Here is a 16022-nt window from a genome sequence, read left to right on the forward strand (position 1 = left end):
TTAATAATTTCTTGCCTTCTACTTCTTTTGCTGTTGTTTTGCTCTTCTTTTTCTAGGATTTTGAGATGGAGTATGAGATCATTTATTTGTTGGTTTTTTCTTTTTTTAAGGAATGAACTCCAAGCAATGAATTTTCCTCTTAGAACTGCTTTTAATGTGTCCCATAGATTCCGATATGTTGTGTCTGTGCTTTCATTTATCTCTAAGAATTTTTTAATTTCCTCCTTGATGTCTTCTATAACCCATTGATCATTTAGTAACCAATTGTTCATTCTCCAAGTGATGCATGTTTTTTCCTTCCTTCTTTTATCGTTGATTTTCAGTTTCATTCCATTATGATCAGATAAGATGCATGGTATTATCTCCACTCCTTTATATTGTCTAAGAGTTGCCCTGTGACATAATATATGATCTATTTTTGAGAAGGATCCATGTGCTGCTGAGAAAAAAGTGTAACTGCTTGATGTTGGGTGGTATATTCTATATATGTCAATTAAGTCTAGGTTATTAATTGTGTTATTGAGTTCTATAGTTTCCTTATTCAACTTTTGTTTGGAAGATCTGTCTAGTGGTGAGAGAGGTGTGTTGAAGTCTCCCATGATTATTGTATGTTGGTCTATTAGACTCTTAAACTTAAGAAGAGTTTGTTTGATGAACATAGCTGCACCATTGTTTGGGGCATATATATTTATGATAGTTATGTCTTGTTGGTGTATGGTTCCCTTGAGCAGTATGTAGTGTCCCTCTTTATCCCTTTTGATTAACTTTGGCTTGAAATCTATTTTATTTGATATGAGTATGGACACTCCTGCTTGTTTCCTAAGTCCATATGAGTGATATGATTTTTCCCAACCTTTCACCTTCAGTCTATGCATGTCTTTTCCTATCAAATGCGTCTCCTGTAGGCAGCATATTGTTGGGTCTTGTTTTGTGATCCATTCTACTAGTCTGTGTCTCTTGATTGGTGAGTTTAAGCCATTAACATTTAGGGTTATTATTGAGATATGGGTTGTTCTTCCAGCCATAATTGTTTATTTATGTTACTAAACATGGTTTGTTTTCCTTTTTTGATTATTTTCCCCCCCTTTACTGTCCTACCTCCCACTGTTGGTATTCATTGTTATTTTCCATTTCCTCTTCCTGTAATGTTTTGCCGAGGATGTTTTGAAGACATGGTTTTCTAGCTGCAAATTCTTTTAACTTTTGTTTATCGTGGAAGGTTTTAATTTCATCTTCCATCCTGAAGCTTAATTTCGCTGGATACATGATTCTTGGTTGGAACCCATTTTCTTTCAGTTTTTGAAATATGTGATTCCAGGATCTTCTAGCTTTCAGAGTCTGTGTTGAAAGATCAGCTGTTATCCTGATTGGTTTACCCCTAAATGTAATCTGCTTCCTTTCTCTTGTAGCTTTTAAAATTCTCTCCTTATTCTGTATGTTGGGCATCTTCATTATAATGTGTCTAGGTGTGGATCTCTTATGATTTTGCACATTCGGCGTCCTGTATGCTTCTAGGATTTGGGATTCTGTCTCATTCTTCAAGTCTGGGAAGTTTTCTCGTATTATTTCATTGAATAGGTGGTTCATTCCTTTGGTTTGGACCTCTATACCTTCCTGTATCCCAATGACTCTTAAGTTTGGTCTCTTTATATTATCCCATATTTCTTGGATGTTCTGCTCATGGTTTCTTAACAGTTTTGCTGAGCTATCTATGTTCTTTTCAAGTTGAAATACTTTGTCTTCATTGTCTGATGTTCTATCTTCTAAGTGTTCTACTCTGCTGGTAGTATTCTCAATTGAGTTTTTAAGTTGGTTTATTGCTTCCTGCATTTCTAGGATTTCTGTTTGTTTGTTTTTTATTACCTCTATCTCCCTGTATAGTTGATCTTTTGCTTCTTGGATTTGTTTATGTAATACATTGTCGAAGTGGTCGAAATGATCTTTCATTGTCTGATTTTGCTGTCTAATGTCTTCCTTGAGACTCCAGATCATTTGCAGCATGTATATCCTGAATTCTTTATCTGACATTCCATCTGCTGCAGCTATAACCTCTTCTAAAGTTGAGTTGACCTGCATTGCTTGTGGTCCTTTCTTTCCTTGTCTTTTCATATTGCTCGTGTTTCTTTCTGCTTAGTGAAACTATTGTGTTTTTGAAATTTTTCCCCCTATATATTTATATTGCTCTTGTATAGTTGAAAAGTCTCCCTTGCAGGGGCGGGCGGCAGCTCTGCTCCTCCTCCAATTGGGGTGATCTGTCTACCACGCTGGTGGGCCGCTGGGACTGTTCTGCCGGTCGGTCGCAGGTCTGCCTACCTTGGAGGCGCGGGCAGCGGCTCTGCTCTGCCCTTCCTCCTATTGGTGTGACGTGTCTACCACGTCACCACGTCCGTGAACCCCTGGGCCTGTTCCACCAGTTAGTCGAGGATCTGACTACCTTGCAGGCGTGGGCGGCGGCTCTGCTCTGCCCCTTCTCCAATTGGGTTGTCGTGACTACCACCCCGGCAGGTCGCAGTGCCTGTTCTGGGCGCGGGCTGCGGCTCTGCTCTGCCCCTACTCCAAATGGAGTGATGTGACTGCCACGCTGGCGGGCCGCTGGGCCTGATCCAGGCTCGGGGAGCGGCTCTGCTCTGCCCCTCCCCCAAGTGGTGTGACGTGTCTACCACGCCGGCAGGCCGCTGGGGCTGTTCTGCCAGACTGTCACAGGCCTGCCTACCTTGCGGACGCGGGTGGAGGATCTGCTTTCCCCCTACTCCAATTGGGGATTCTTGACAACCACGCCGGCGGGTCGCTGGGCCTATTCCGGGCTCTGGCAGCGGCTCTGTTCGGCCCCTGCTCGAGCCGGAGCGATGCGACACCACGCCGGCGGGTCTCTGGACCTGCTCCGGGCGCAGGCGGCGGCTCTGTTCGGCCCCCGCTCTAGCCGGAGCGACGAGACACCACGCCGGCGGGTCGCTGGACCTGTTCCGGGCACAGGCGGCGGCTCTGATCGGCCCCCGCTCTAGCCGGAGCGACGTGACACCACGCCGGCGGGTCGCTGGGCCTGCTCCGGGCCCCGGCGGCGGCTCTGTTCGGCCCCTGCTCTAGCCAGAGTGACGCGACACCACGCCGGCGGGTCGCTGTGCCTGTTCCGGGCTCTGGCGGCGGCTCTGTTCGGCCCCTGCTCTAGCCGGAGCGACGCGACACCACGCCGGCGGGTCGCTGTGCCTGTTCCGGGCTCTGGCGGCGGCTCTGTTCGGCCCCTGCTCTAGCCGGGGCGACGCGACACCACGCCGGCAGGTCGCTAGGCCTGTTCCGGGCTCTGGCGGCGGCTCTGCTCCGCCCCTCTGGCCTTCACAGTATTCAGCAGGACCCGGACCGAGAGACAGTTTCCGCGGGTTCTTTATCCCTGGGCCAGAGCAGTTCCGGGAGCCAGAATTCGGCCTCTCCGGACTTGGTGCATGCTCCGACAGGAGCAGGCTCCAAGAAGCAGTTTCCGCGGGTTCTATAGCCCTGGGCCAGAGCAGCTCCGGTAGCCGGAGCTCCGCCGCTCCGGGCTCGGTGCGTGTTCTGATAGGAGCAGGCTCCAAGAAGCAGTTTCCGCGTGTTATTTAGCACTAAGTCTGAGCAATTTGTCTGCGAGACGCAGACAATTGTCAGCCTGAAATTACCTGTTCTATAGCTGAAAGAGCTGCAATCAGTCAAAAACAAGGATGGTGACGTCAGCTCTCCAAGATGGTGGCCGCTGGCTTCCTCCGTGGTCTGACCGGTGTGGAGAACCGAACTGGACCGTTTCCTTCCCCGTCTCCAACCCAGAATTCAGCTCCGAGCTCAGCAAATGCCTAGCTGGCAGGAGCCCGCAGAATCAGCATCGCTGTATCTCTGCGCCACCAGCCCGTCGTTTCCCAGTGCGCTCCGCAGACTCCAGCCGCAGGGCGATCTGCCGAACAATAAGCGCTCCGTACGGACAAATCGCTCGCTTTTGAGCCCCTGAAGCTGATCCTCGTGCGATGAAAATCCTTCCACTAGGTTTTGGAGCACCCCAATTTTGCTGGAAATTCCTAACCAGATAGCTTTTAGCCGTTCTAACTCATCATTTTCCCTCACAGTGACGCAGTACTCGGATTTACTGCACTCCCTTCGCGGCCATCTTCCCTCCAGTAATTATTATTTACATTATTAAGTGTGAATACAATAGCAAATTAATGTGGAAATTATATTCATGCACTAAAATGAAGGTAAATAAATTGGAGAATATTAAAGAATGCACTGTCAGGCAGGTGGCCATGAAGGAGGAGGGGAAAACCCCTGGAAATGATCCACATGGGAGTCTCAGGAGGTCAGCAAAGGCCTGATGGGGAGCTGAGGACAAGCCCTGCAGGTAACACCCAGACCCTGGGCAACAGAACTCCACATCTGCACTGGGAGGTGCACTCTGCTCAGAAATGAGTAAACATATCAGAAAACCAAGAGTGACCTTCCTCTGCAGGGAAAGCAACTGCCAAATATAAGAAAAATACTTTGAATAAGAATATGTAAAGTAATTGCATTTTTTCAAATGATCATTATTGTCAATGGATGTTTTTTAACACATGTTAGACAAGTGCTCTATGACTGAGCAACAATCCCAGCCCCAAGTAATTGTATTCATTGCGTTCTTTTTTTTCTTCCTCCCTCTTATCTCTTCATCTTCTCAGAAAACCAGAATTTCCAGCAAATGGCCAATGCCACCATGGCAACTGAATTTCTCCTCCTGGCCTCTCCTGATGGCTGGGATCTGAGTTTCCTCTATTTCACAGTATTCCCAATTACCTACCTGGGTACCTTGTTGGGGAACCTTCTCATTGTCACTGTCACCACTGCTGACCAGAACCTGCACACACCCATGTACTTCTTCCTCAGGAACCTGTCCATCTTGGACATGTGCTACATTTCCATCACTGTCCCCAATGCCTGTGTCAACTCTCTCACTGGCAACAGGGCCATTTCAGTGGCTGGCTGTGCAACGCAGATCTTCTTGGTCATTTTCTGTGCATATGTGGAGATGCTATTTCTCACCATCATGGCCTGGGACCGCTATGTGGCCATCTGCCAGCCCCTCCAGTACCCGCTCATCATGAACCCCCAGTTTTGTGTCCACGTGACCCTGGCTTCCCTGCTCAGTGGTCTGCTGTATGCAGTTGTGCACACGGGGAACACATTCCGGCTGTCCTTCTGCCAGTCAAACGTGGTGCACCAGTTCTTCTGTGATGTCCCCTCTCTGCTGAAGCTCTCCTGCTCTGACACCACCAGTAACCTGGTCCTCCTTCTTGTCTCTGCTGTGTTGATTTGTGGTGGTTGCTTCCTTTTTATTGTGATGTCATATATTCACATACTTTCTGCTGTGCTAAAATTTCCCACTGGGAACTCATCGAAGGCCTTCTCCCCCTGCACCCCTCATATCCTTGTTTTTTCCATCTTCCTCAGTTCTGGTGCAGGTGTGTACCTGAGGCCTTCAGAAGAATCTCACACACTCCAGGACATGGTTCTCTCTACCTTTTACACCATGGTTCCTCCCTTCCTGAATCCTCTCATCTACAGTCTCAGGAACAAACAGGTAAAGGAAGCTATGAGGAGAATAATGCAAAGACAGTTGTTCTCAGGGAAATGATAAAGATGTGTTTCAGTATCATCCTAATTTCTGTGAGTGAAGGTTCAAGATTAGGTCGAATGCTCTTCATATTGGGGTGACACAAGTTAAACTGCCTACGCTAGGGTCACTTTGTTTGAATATGAATTTTTTTATTAATTTATATTTTCATTTACCTTATTAATTCATGAATCCTTTATAAAATGTGTAATTTAATCACTGAGTCTTTTAATTACTAAATATAATTTAATATATTTATTGAAATCATTTGTGGAGCCATGCATTAAAGATTTATCAAATACATTAGAGTACCTGTATCAAGTACTGTCACAAAGAAAACATTACCAATCAAATCTGAAGAAAACTTACACTCATAATCTGCTATTATTCAGAGAAGTGTCAAGCAAATTTCTAGGCACTGTGGTACCTAACTGTATCAATTTAACTACATTGAATATATGCAATAATTAAATCCTAAAGAAGTTATAACCAATTTATTTGGAATATGAGAAGGGTAATTTCTTGTCTATGAATAAACAGGGCCATGTGTACCACACCCTGTGTCCCAACAGTCAAATCCATCCACAAGGAAGAGCACCCCAGTGCTTCCTTGGCAGTGGCTGCTGCCAGTCTGTTATTATGTCCATGAGTAACTCAGTGTGGGGGACAAAGCCTGCAGCATGACTTGCAGGTCAGCTCTGATAGTTTACCTCCCACACATCTTACTTTTGTGACATCTATGCTAACGTGTCATGCCTGAAAATTATGACATGGTGGACCATTATTCTTTGGCCTAAATGCCTGACCTGGGTCAACTCTTAAATCTCCCCCAGTTTACTGTACTCCTTAAAGTACATCTGTCTGTACTTGTTCCCTAAAACCTTATGGCAATGTATGTGCTCTGTTTATTATTATTATTATTATTATTATTATTATTATTATTATTATTATCATTATTCTTTTTTTAACCAAATATTGAACTTAAGGCCTCATCCCCAGCCCCTTTTTTGTGTGTTTTACTTAGAATGGGGTTTTGCTAAGTGGCTTCAGGCCTTGCTCCATTGCTAATGCTGTCTTGGAACCTCTGATTCTCCTGCCTTAGCCTCCTGAGGCACTGTGATTGCAGGCTTGCACCACCACACCTGTCTTGGGGCAGTCTTTCATCACCTCCCACAAGTTATTTCTCCCCAAGTATTCTAATGTCCTCACAGGCATATACTTTGATAATTATCAATAATAACTGACATATTCTTAAGAACAAGTTTATCTAGGATTACTTATATAACACAATGAAAAAATATTTATATAATATCACATTCAAGATTTTAAATTACAAATTCTGAAAACCAATTTGTTCACCATTACACTAATATGAAAATATGGAGAAAAACATAAATATACTTATTACCTAAGGAAATACAAAATAATAAACATATATGACTAATTGATGAATACACTTATTAAAGTTTTTAGGCAAGGAAATTCTTGTGGTAGGAGCAGATGAGCACCCCAACACTGACTGCTGCAGGAAGCCTTGAATTGCTTAACAGGATCCAACCATCCCCATACTGTGTCCCATGGCTTCTGGTTCTCACTGCTCCAATGTTCCCTGTGAGAAAAAAAGACCTTCAAAGAACCCCAGATAAATTCTGTACACTCCACATTTATATGCATTTCCTGTACAAATATAGCTTACTAAATCCTAGTGAGTGGCATTGAACATTTTATATAGATGAGAAGGCTACTTAAATTAATTTTAAATGAATGTAAAAAATTAAAAAGAAATTAAATTATATACACCAATTCTTTTTTGTATAGATGGTAATTTTTAAATTTGTTCTAATTAATTCATTTTAAATGGCAGCAGAAGACATTTTGACACATTATACATAATTGGAGCACAACTTCTCTTTCTTTGGCTGTACATGAGGCAGAGTCATGTATGGAGCAATCACACATGTATATAGAATAATAATGTCCTCATTCCACTGTCTTCCCACCCTAACTCCCCAACACTCACTCCCCTCTGTCCAGTTTATAGTTTCTCCATTCTTCCCTAGCCCTCCCACCATTACAGATCAGCATCTATCAGAAAAAAAACATTGGGCTTTTGGTTTTTAGGAATTGGCTTATTTCCATCAGCATGATATTCTGCAGCTTTGTCCATTTACATGCAAATGCCATTATTTCATTCTTCTTTAATGCTCAGTAATATTCCATTTATATATATCACATTTCCTTTATCCATTTTGTTGAAGGGCACCTAGGTTTGTTCCATAGTTTAGCAATTGTGAATTGAGCTGCCATAAATATTGATGTGGCTGTGTCACAATAGTTTGTCCTTTGGATATAAACCAAAGAGTGGGATAGCTGGGTCAAGTGGTGATTTGTAGAAATTCTGTGTTTGAGATTGGGTTTCTGATAAACTTCATGACTGTGGCACTTTGGTGGCTAGGAAGTTTCTGTGCAAAGGTGCAGAATGCCTGGCTGCTAGAAAACTTGCATGTTAAAGCCACGGGATGCCTGGCCACTGTAGCAATGGTCTTCCCGAGGGTTTCCATCTTGATCTTAGGCACATAAATCCTGGGAATAGAAGAATTTGTTGGCTAGATAACTACCATGTTTCATCAAGCTCCAGTGCTCCTGGAGCTGCCCACCTAATAGTAACTTCAGACAACGGACTTTCTTGAGAACTGCACAAAGCTCCTGACATGGCATATTGTAACTGTGAAATGTAACTGCAGAATAAGAAACATTCTTGATACTCTAAACAATAATCTGGTTATGGTACTAATGATCTAATTTTAACCTATTGTTATAAATAAATGTGGCCACTTGCACAAGGAGCCACTCTGCCTCCTTTCCTGCTCTGCACCTTGTTGTCTCCTTTCTTAGAGATTATTTACAGTGGTTCCATTCTAAATTTTCTGCAAAATATCCATACTGTTCAGAGTATTGCACCAATTTTCAGTCCCACCTGCATTGAATGAGTGTACCTTTTTACTCACCTCCTCACCAATGCTTATTTGTATTATGATAATTTCCATTCTGAATGGAGTGAGATAAAATCTTAGAATAATTTTAATTTACATTTCTCTAATGGCTACAGATGTTGATCATTTTTCATATATTTGTTGATCAATTGTGTTTCTTCTTCTGTACAGTGTCTGTTCAGAAAATTAGCCTATTTGTTGATTGGATTATTGTGGGGTTTTTTTTTTCCTCTCATTTTTTTGAGTTAAGTTTTTTGAGTTCTTTATATATCCTGGAGATTAGTGCTCTACCTGACTTGCATGTGGTAAAGATTATCTCTCATTATATAGGATGTCTCTTTATGTTATAGGTTTTTTCTTTTCTGAGAAAAAGCTTTTTAGTTTGACTCCATTCTAAACATCGGCCCAAATTTTTATCATGTCCGCTTAGCACTGGACTTCCTTAACAAGACTCATAAAAAAAAAAAATCAAGACTGAACAAGTGGCATGGACTCAAACTAAGAAGCAAACACCTGTTGTATTGAAAGGTGTCCCTCTTAAAAAAATCTGTTGGATATTTAACACCTGTTTTAAGTTGTTTTGTATCATAAGATCTGGTACCAAAAGATATGAAAAATGGAAACATTGGTGTAAGAACTTTGGGACATCTTAAATCTCTTGTAAAATAACACAAAACCCTGGAGGTGCATGAGAATGTTACAAAATTTCTGCAGAATTTACAAAAACATTTTCTTTGTGTATTAGTCATGAACTAAGAAATATATTTTTATAGGAATATAAATTATGTGAAAGATATCTATTGGAAAGTGAGCTCTTCTGAAATATCAACTCTACCCTTTAAGGAAACAATATTTAAGAGTAATTGTTAGAGACTTTATTGTGATTATGTTTTTCAGTGCTTTGTAGAATCAAAACTTCAGAAGACAAAAGACTTAGAACAACACATAGTTAGAAATTTGATGAGAGTTTAGCAACCAACAAGAAAATGTAGTAACTTATTCTATGTGTTTTATGGTAATATTCATGACTGAGACTATTATGCCAGAATACTCAGACTTTTCTAAGTTGTATAAAGACTTTAGAATATTTAAATTAATACCAGAGATATATTGCATTGTAAAAAAAGCAGTTGTTATATTAGTAGAGTTAAAAAAACTAATTGGATCAGAGTTTTAAAGGGATTGTTTAAGAAACTAGGGAAAAGAAAGGTGTAATTGTAATAGATACTAGCACCTAAAGAGATGTTAAGCATTTCACACAGAGACATCAGGAAAGTGGCTGAGAGCATCTAAGGAATTTTATTATTCTTTTTGAGGTACTGGGGATTGAACTGAGGATCATTCAACCACTGAGGCATATCCCCAGCCCTATTTTGTATTTTAGTTAGAGACAGGGTCTCACTGAGCTGCTTAGTACTTTGCTGTTGCTGAGACTGGCTTTGAACTCGCAATTCTCGTGCCTCAGCCTCAGGAGCTGTTGGGGTGATATGCATGTACCACAGTGCCTGGCTGTTTTTTGTTTTTGTTCAGGTATTTTTGTCACAGCAATGCAAAGCTCACTGAAACAGGTTCTAAATATAATCTTACAGAGTGTAGAGTGTTTACTAGAGAAGTCAAATACAGCAAAATATAACATAATCAAACATTCAGTCAAATTATACTAGAGAATGAAAAAAATGTCCACAATTAGATATGTTGATTAAAATATTTCTGGCATATGCAAATAATGGTTTTTCATTCATCTTTCAGAAATGAACAAATGATACAAGCTACAAGGTGGACTAATTTCAATGATGTTATACTCACTTCAGCCAGAATAAACATCATACATTGAGTGACTTATTTATATGCAATTTCACAAATATTTAAATTCAAAGATACAGAATACATTTAGTGTTCTCCAGTGACTGAAATCAGGGACAATGTGTGTAATGGGTTAAGTGGCCAATTTGAAGTAAAAAGTATTTTGGAGAAAGATGTAGCTGGAAATTGTACAATTATTCAATGTGGTAACTCACACTCACTTGAGAACCATAAACTGTTACAAAGGTTAATTTTAAATCATGTGGATTTCATCTTAATGATAAGAAACTTTTGCTGCTGAACTGAAGGTAGTTTTAGATGTTTCCCTCTTACAGGTTGGTGAATGAGTTAGAGTTGTCCACCACTCTTAATGTTAACTAATCCATACAAACACCTACAGCTAACTCACACTGAGGTGAAGGAGGGCAGAGATGAAAACACACAGTGAGCACCATCAGTCTCTCCTCAGTGTCATTAGTTTATCAATAATGACTAAAGTCAATGCCCAGCAGAGGAGTTCCCATGTGTCATCCACTGTCCATACTGGCACATGGCCAGGTCCTCTCTCCTGGGCTCTGCAGATTACACTGCCTGGTGGTGCGCTCAGGCCTCCTGCTGTCTCTGCAGGCTGAGATCTGAGCTCCCTGGGGCCCTAATCCCACTGGCTAGGCACCATGCTCACATAAAACAATGGTGACTGAACTCTCCACATCCCACATGGCACTGGGTTGACTGGAAAGATCCACCCTGGCTGCACACACAGTGGATGGGAGAAGCCAAGGAGAGATGCAGTACTGCACCTATCATGGAGAACAGGTGACACTCTGGAGTGAGTACTTGGCATTTAGAGTCCAAATGCATCTAAGATTCATAATTATTCTGCTCTGCAAATTGCAATTTCATCCAAAGAGTCAGCTAGCCCAGGAAGAGTTTGGTGAATTCTGAGAAGAACACAGGAAGCACATAGAATCCTTATAACTGCATTATGATATTTGCTGTGATTGCGACTGCTGTAATAGGAACACAGGGACCTTGGGGACATCTGCATGGTGTATGAAAGTAAAGTGTGTAATAGTTCTTTGTGTTGCTTCTTGTTGGTTTAAAATTCTTTTTTTCAGATTACTTTAACTTTTACTTAGATAACACCCAAAGTAGTTTGCACAGAAATTCCATAGAATACTAACAAATAAATTCACATTAAGACAACAAGAATAAAATGCAAAACATGGAATAGGATATGTAGGTAGATAGGAATGATATTATATAGCTGATACACATGCACATAAGTCAATTACTGTAGGAAATATATTTAATCATGTAGGAAAGATTTATTGAAATATTTTGAATATTAATCTCCTTCCTTTGTTTTGTTCAAAAATACATTTTTCAATTATTCCATTGCTTGTTTGTTTGGTGTCAAGGATTAAACCCAGCGCTGCTCAATTATTGAGCAACATTCCACCACTTTTGATTATTTATTCTGAGATAGGATCTTGAAAAGTTGCTGAGGCTAGCTTTGAACTTGAAATCTCTCTGTCTCAGTCTCTTAAGCTGCTGGGATTAGAGGCATATACCACCATGCACAAGTTTTCAATTATATCCTTAAGTTTTTATAGTAAATATATAGTATGTATGACTAAGAGGATGTGTGTGTTCAGTGGTATAAATATAAAAATTATGAAGGTTTCAGAGGAAAGATTCCAGTGGAGTCTCCTTTAAAGCCCAATACCTACTAAAGGGAAAAGGAAATTAATACATCACAGTAAAAAGTCAGCAGTGAACAAGAGGGTCCCTCAGGCTGAATGTCATGTGTGTGCCAGGAGGAACAGATTGCAGCTAGACTGACCCCTTGAACTTCACACTCACCACCAAATTAACAGCAACCTAGCTGAGTCTGACCACCCACCTATTTCTCTGGGAGACACACACATTTCCAGAGGAGCCCAGGCAGGATGAGAAGGAAGGTCTTTTTTTCTAAGAGCATGTGTGGTTAACCTGGCAAGGGGCTGAGGAGGACCCCAGTTTGCAGAGGGCTGAGGAGATGAAGATGCAGGTGACTCGGAGTGAACGGGTCTGAACTGCTACAGAAGTGTTGAAACTATGAGCCAAACCTTCCTTTTAGGGTTTACAGCTAGTTTCAGTTTGTGGGATTGTAACATGAATAAGAAAGCAATATAATAGAAGGTGTCACCAAGACTAAGGCAAATTATGTGTTGGACAAAAGAAGCTTCAACTTCATGGTGCTGAACATGAAAAAAAAAAATAGAACAAGGTAAAAGTAGAAGTTAGGTCAGTGTCAGCTGGGCTGGGACCAGGAGGTTGAAAAGACCTTATGCTGCTCAGTTGGAGAGGAAAAAGCCTCAGTGGGGGCTGGGACTGGTCTGGCTGAGGTCCTGTGGCCATAAGAGAGCATCATGCTTGTCCTGGGGAGCAGCAGTGAGAGTGGGGGACTGCAGGCAAGTCCAAGTGCAAGTCAGGTCACCTCAGTTTTTACAACACTGAACCTGTGAGCCTGGGTGGGAAAGTGAATTCTTGAGACACTTTCCAAATCAGCCCAGTTTTTTTTTTTTTTTTTTTTTTGTGTGTGTGTGTGTGTTTATGGAGATATGTTCTCCACCATTATGAATATTTTCCTTTATATTAAAAAAATAAAAAAGTAATTATTCAATTATTAATTGTGGATATAATGGCAAAATAATGTGGAAATTATATCCAAGGAATAAATTAAAGGTAAATAAATCTGAGAATATTAAAGAATGCACTGTCACACAGGTGGCCATGCAGGAGAAGAGGGGAAAACCCCTAAAAATGATCCACATGTGAGTCTCAGGTATCAGGGGAGGCCTGATGGAGAGCTGAGGACATGCCCTGCAGGTCACGCCCAGACTCTGGGCTGCAGACCTTCACACCTGCCCTGGGAGGTGCACTCTGCTCAGAAATGAGTAAACATATCAGAAAACCAAGAGTGACTTTCCTCTGCAGGAAAGCAACAGAAATAGAAGAAATACTTTGAACAAGAATATATAAAATAATTGTATTTTTTCAAATAATTGTCATTGTCAATGGATGTTTTTTAACATATGTTAGACAAGTGCTGTATGACTGAGCAACAACCCCAGCCCCAAGCAATTGTATTAATCATATTTTTATTTTTTCCTTTCTATCTCTCATCTATTTATCTTCCCAGACAACCAGAATTTCCAGCAAATGGCCAATTCCACCATGGTAACTGAATTTCTCCTCCTGGCCTCTCCTGATGGCTGGGATCTGAGTTTCCTCTATTTCACAGTATTTCCAATGACCTACCTGGATACCTTGTTAGAAAACCTTCTCATTGTCACTGTCACCACTGCTGACAAGCACCTACACACACCTATGTACTTCTTCCTCAGGAACCTGTCCATCTTGGACATGTGCTACATTTCTATCACTGTCCCCAATGCCTGTGTCAATTCTCTCACTGGCAACAGGGCCATTTCAGTGGCTGGCTGTGCAACACAGATTTTCCTGGTCATTTTCTGTGCATGTGTTGAACTTCTGTTTCTCTCCATCATGGCCTGGGACCGCTATGTGGCCATCTGCCAGCCCCTCCAGTACCCCGTCATCATGAACCCTCAGATTTGTGTCCACGTGACCCTGGCTTCCCTGCTCAGTGGTCTGCTGTATGCAGGTGTGCACACTGGGAACACATTCTGGCTGTCCTTCTGCCAGTCAAATGTGGTCCACCAGTTCTTCTGTGAAGTCCCCTCTCTGCTGAGGCTCTCCTGCTCTGACACCACCAGCAACAAGGTCATTCTTTTTGTTTTGGCTGTGGCAGTTGGTGGTGGTTGCTTTACTTTTATTGCCATGTCATATTTTTGCATATTTGCTGCTGTGCTGAAATTTCCCACCAGAGCCCCAGGGAAGGCCTTCTCTACCTGCACCCCTCACATCCTCGTGTTTTCCCTGTTCCTCAGTTTTGGTGCAGGTGTGTACCTGAAGCCTTCAGCAACCTCTGACACACTCCAGGACCTACTTCTCTCTGCCTTTTATACCTTGGTACCTCCCTTCTTGAATCCTCTCATCTACAGTCTCAGAAACAAACAGGTAAAGGAAGCTGTAAGGAGAGTAATGCAAAGACAGTTGTTCTCAGGGAAATGGTAAAGATTGCATTTCAGAATCATCTTAATTTCATTGATCATGGTTCTTAATTAGATCCAATACTCCTTATATTTGAGCTTTACAAGTTACACTGTCTACCGTTCTATTACATCATTAGAAGCTGAGTTATTTTATAAGGTATATTTTTGTAATTTACCATATCATTTCCATGGATCCTTCATAAATTAATGCATTTAAAATATAAATATAATTCACTGTGTTTTCTGAAATCATTTGTAAATATATAAATTTTCATTATATATAAAAAGTACCTGTTTCAGATGCTGTCACAGAGGAAAGATTTACAAATAAAACATGGAGATAACATATAGTCATATAGCCTGTTCTTGCACAGAGAAATGTAAAGCAGATTTTTTAACCACGGTGATACTGTAATAGTAGGAGCAAATGTGACTCCATTTTGTTTTATGACTTCATCCTGTAAAACAACCATGCCAAGTAGAAGAGTCATGACTGGGGCAAGATGTTCTTTTCCTTTTGCTATAGAAACCTTTAAGAACATGGAACTACCTAATGGGGTATTGTTTCTGTAACTTGGGTAACAGGGCTCTGTTTCTGTAACTGGTGTGACTGGGCTAACTGTGATTGGTTAGGCTTCCCTCTGCTTGACTGCACTGTCCCGCTTCTGTAACCTGGTTTGCTTGCATTGGCTAGACCCCCTGAACATCCCTTTTGCAGTTTTCAGGCTTATAAGGAGTGCCCTTGCAATTGTTCTGTGCTGATCAGGGGAACAGCTTTATATTCTGGTCAGCTGCCACCAGTGTGCTTCAATAAAGGCTTGATCAATTATAAGTGAGTGGTCTGGAAGTCAGTTTATAAAACCCTGGGATGAAGCTTTAACCATAACAATACATAATTGTGTCAGTTTAATTTGAAAACATATGAAAGTCAAATCCTAAAGAACTTTTTACCAAATGCTTAGAGATAATCACAATAATATTTTTCTCCATCTGGAATATGAAAAAGGAAGACACTTTTTGTCCACGAAGTAAACAGAGTGATAGTTACCACCCACTTTATCCCACAGTCAAATATGTCCACTAGGGAAGAGCACCTGCCTTCCTCAGGCACATCGGCTGCCAGGATTTTAGTATGTCCACGAGTGACCCAGTGTCAGGGAGCTAATTTGGGGATTGAGTTGAGGTCAGCCTTCTGATTGTTCCTCCCCCAGGGTTTATTCTGTAATGTCTATGGTGATGTGTCATGCCTGATAATGACCAAAGATGGAATGTTTAAGTGTCTGACCTAGAGTGTGTCTTCTGTGGACTCCAAAATTCCCCCCAGTTTCCTGGAATTTGGAAAGCAACCCTGTATCTGTCTTGTGGCCATCTTTAAGTTGTTGTTGCTATTGTTTTCAGCAGGGTTGAACCCAAGGGCCCAGCCCCAGCCCTTTTTTTTCTATTTAATCACAGAAAACAGGGTCTGGCTAAGTTGTTCAGGTACATTCTAAGTTGCTGAGG

General features: G+C 41.5%; 2 protein-coding genes across 2 annotated transcripts; both read left to right on the plus strand.

Moving 5' to 3' along the window:
• The first annotated feature begins 4693 nt into the window (after positions 1-4693).
• LOC143640406 (olfactory receptor 14C36-like) lies at positions 4694-6898 on the plus strand. Its single transcript, XM_077108235.1, has 2 exons — positions 4694-5598; positions 6868-6898. Exons 1-2 carry the CDS (start codon positions 4694-4696, stop codon positions 6896-6898), a joined length of 936 nt encoding a protein of 311 aa, XP_076964350.1.
• Positions 6899-13608: 6710 nt separating this feature from the next.
• LOC143640410 (olfactory receptor 14C36-like) lies at positions 13609-14544 on the plus strand. The gene has a single exon (XM_077108239.1). The coding sequence runs from the start codon at positions 13609-13611 to the stop codon at positions 14542-14544; it is 936 nt and encodes a 311-aa protein (XP_076964354.1).
• Positions 14545-16022: the final 1478 nt, after the last annotated feature.

Source organism: Callospermophilus lateralis, unplaced genomic scaffold (genome assembly GCF_048772815.1).
Source record: "Callospermophilus lateralis isolate mCalLat2 unplaced genomic scaffold, mCalLat2.hap1 Scaffold_2286, whole genome shotgun sequence".
NCBI classification, from domain to species: domain Eukaryota; kingdom Metazoa; phylum Chordata; class Mammalia; order Rodentia; family Sciuridae; genus Callospermophilus; species Callospermophilus lateralis.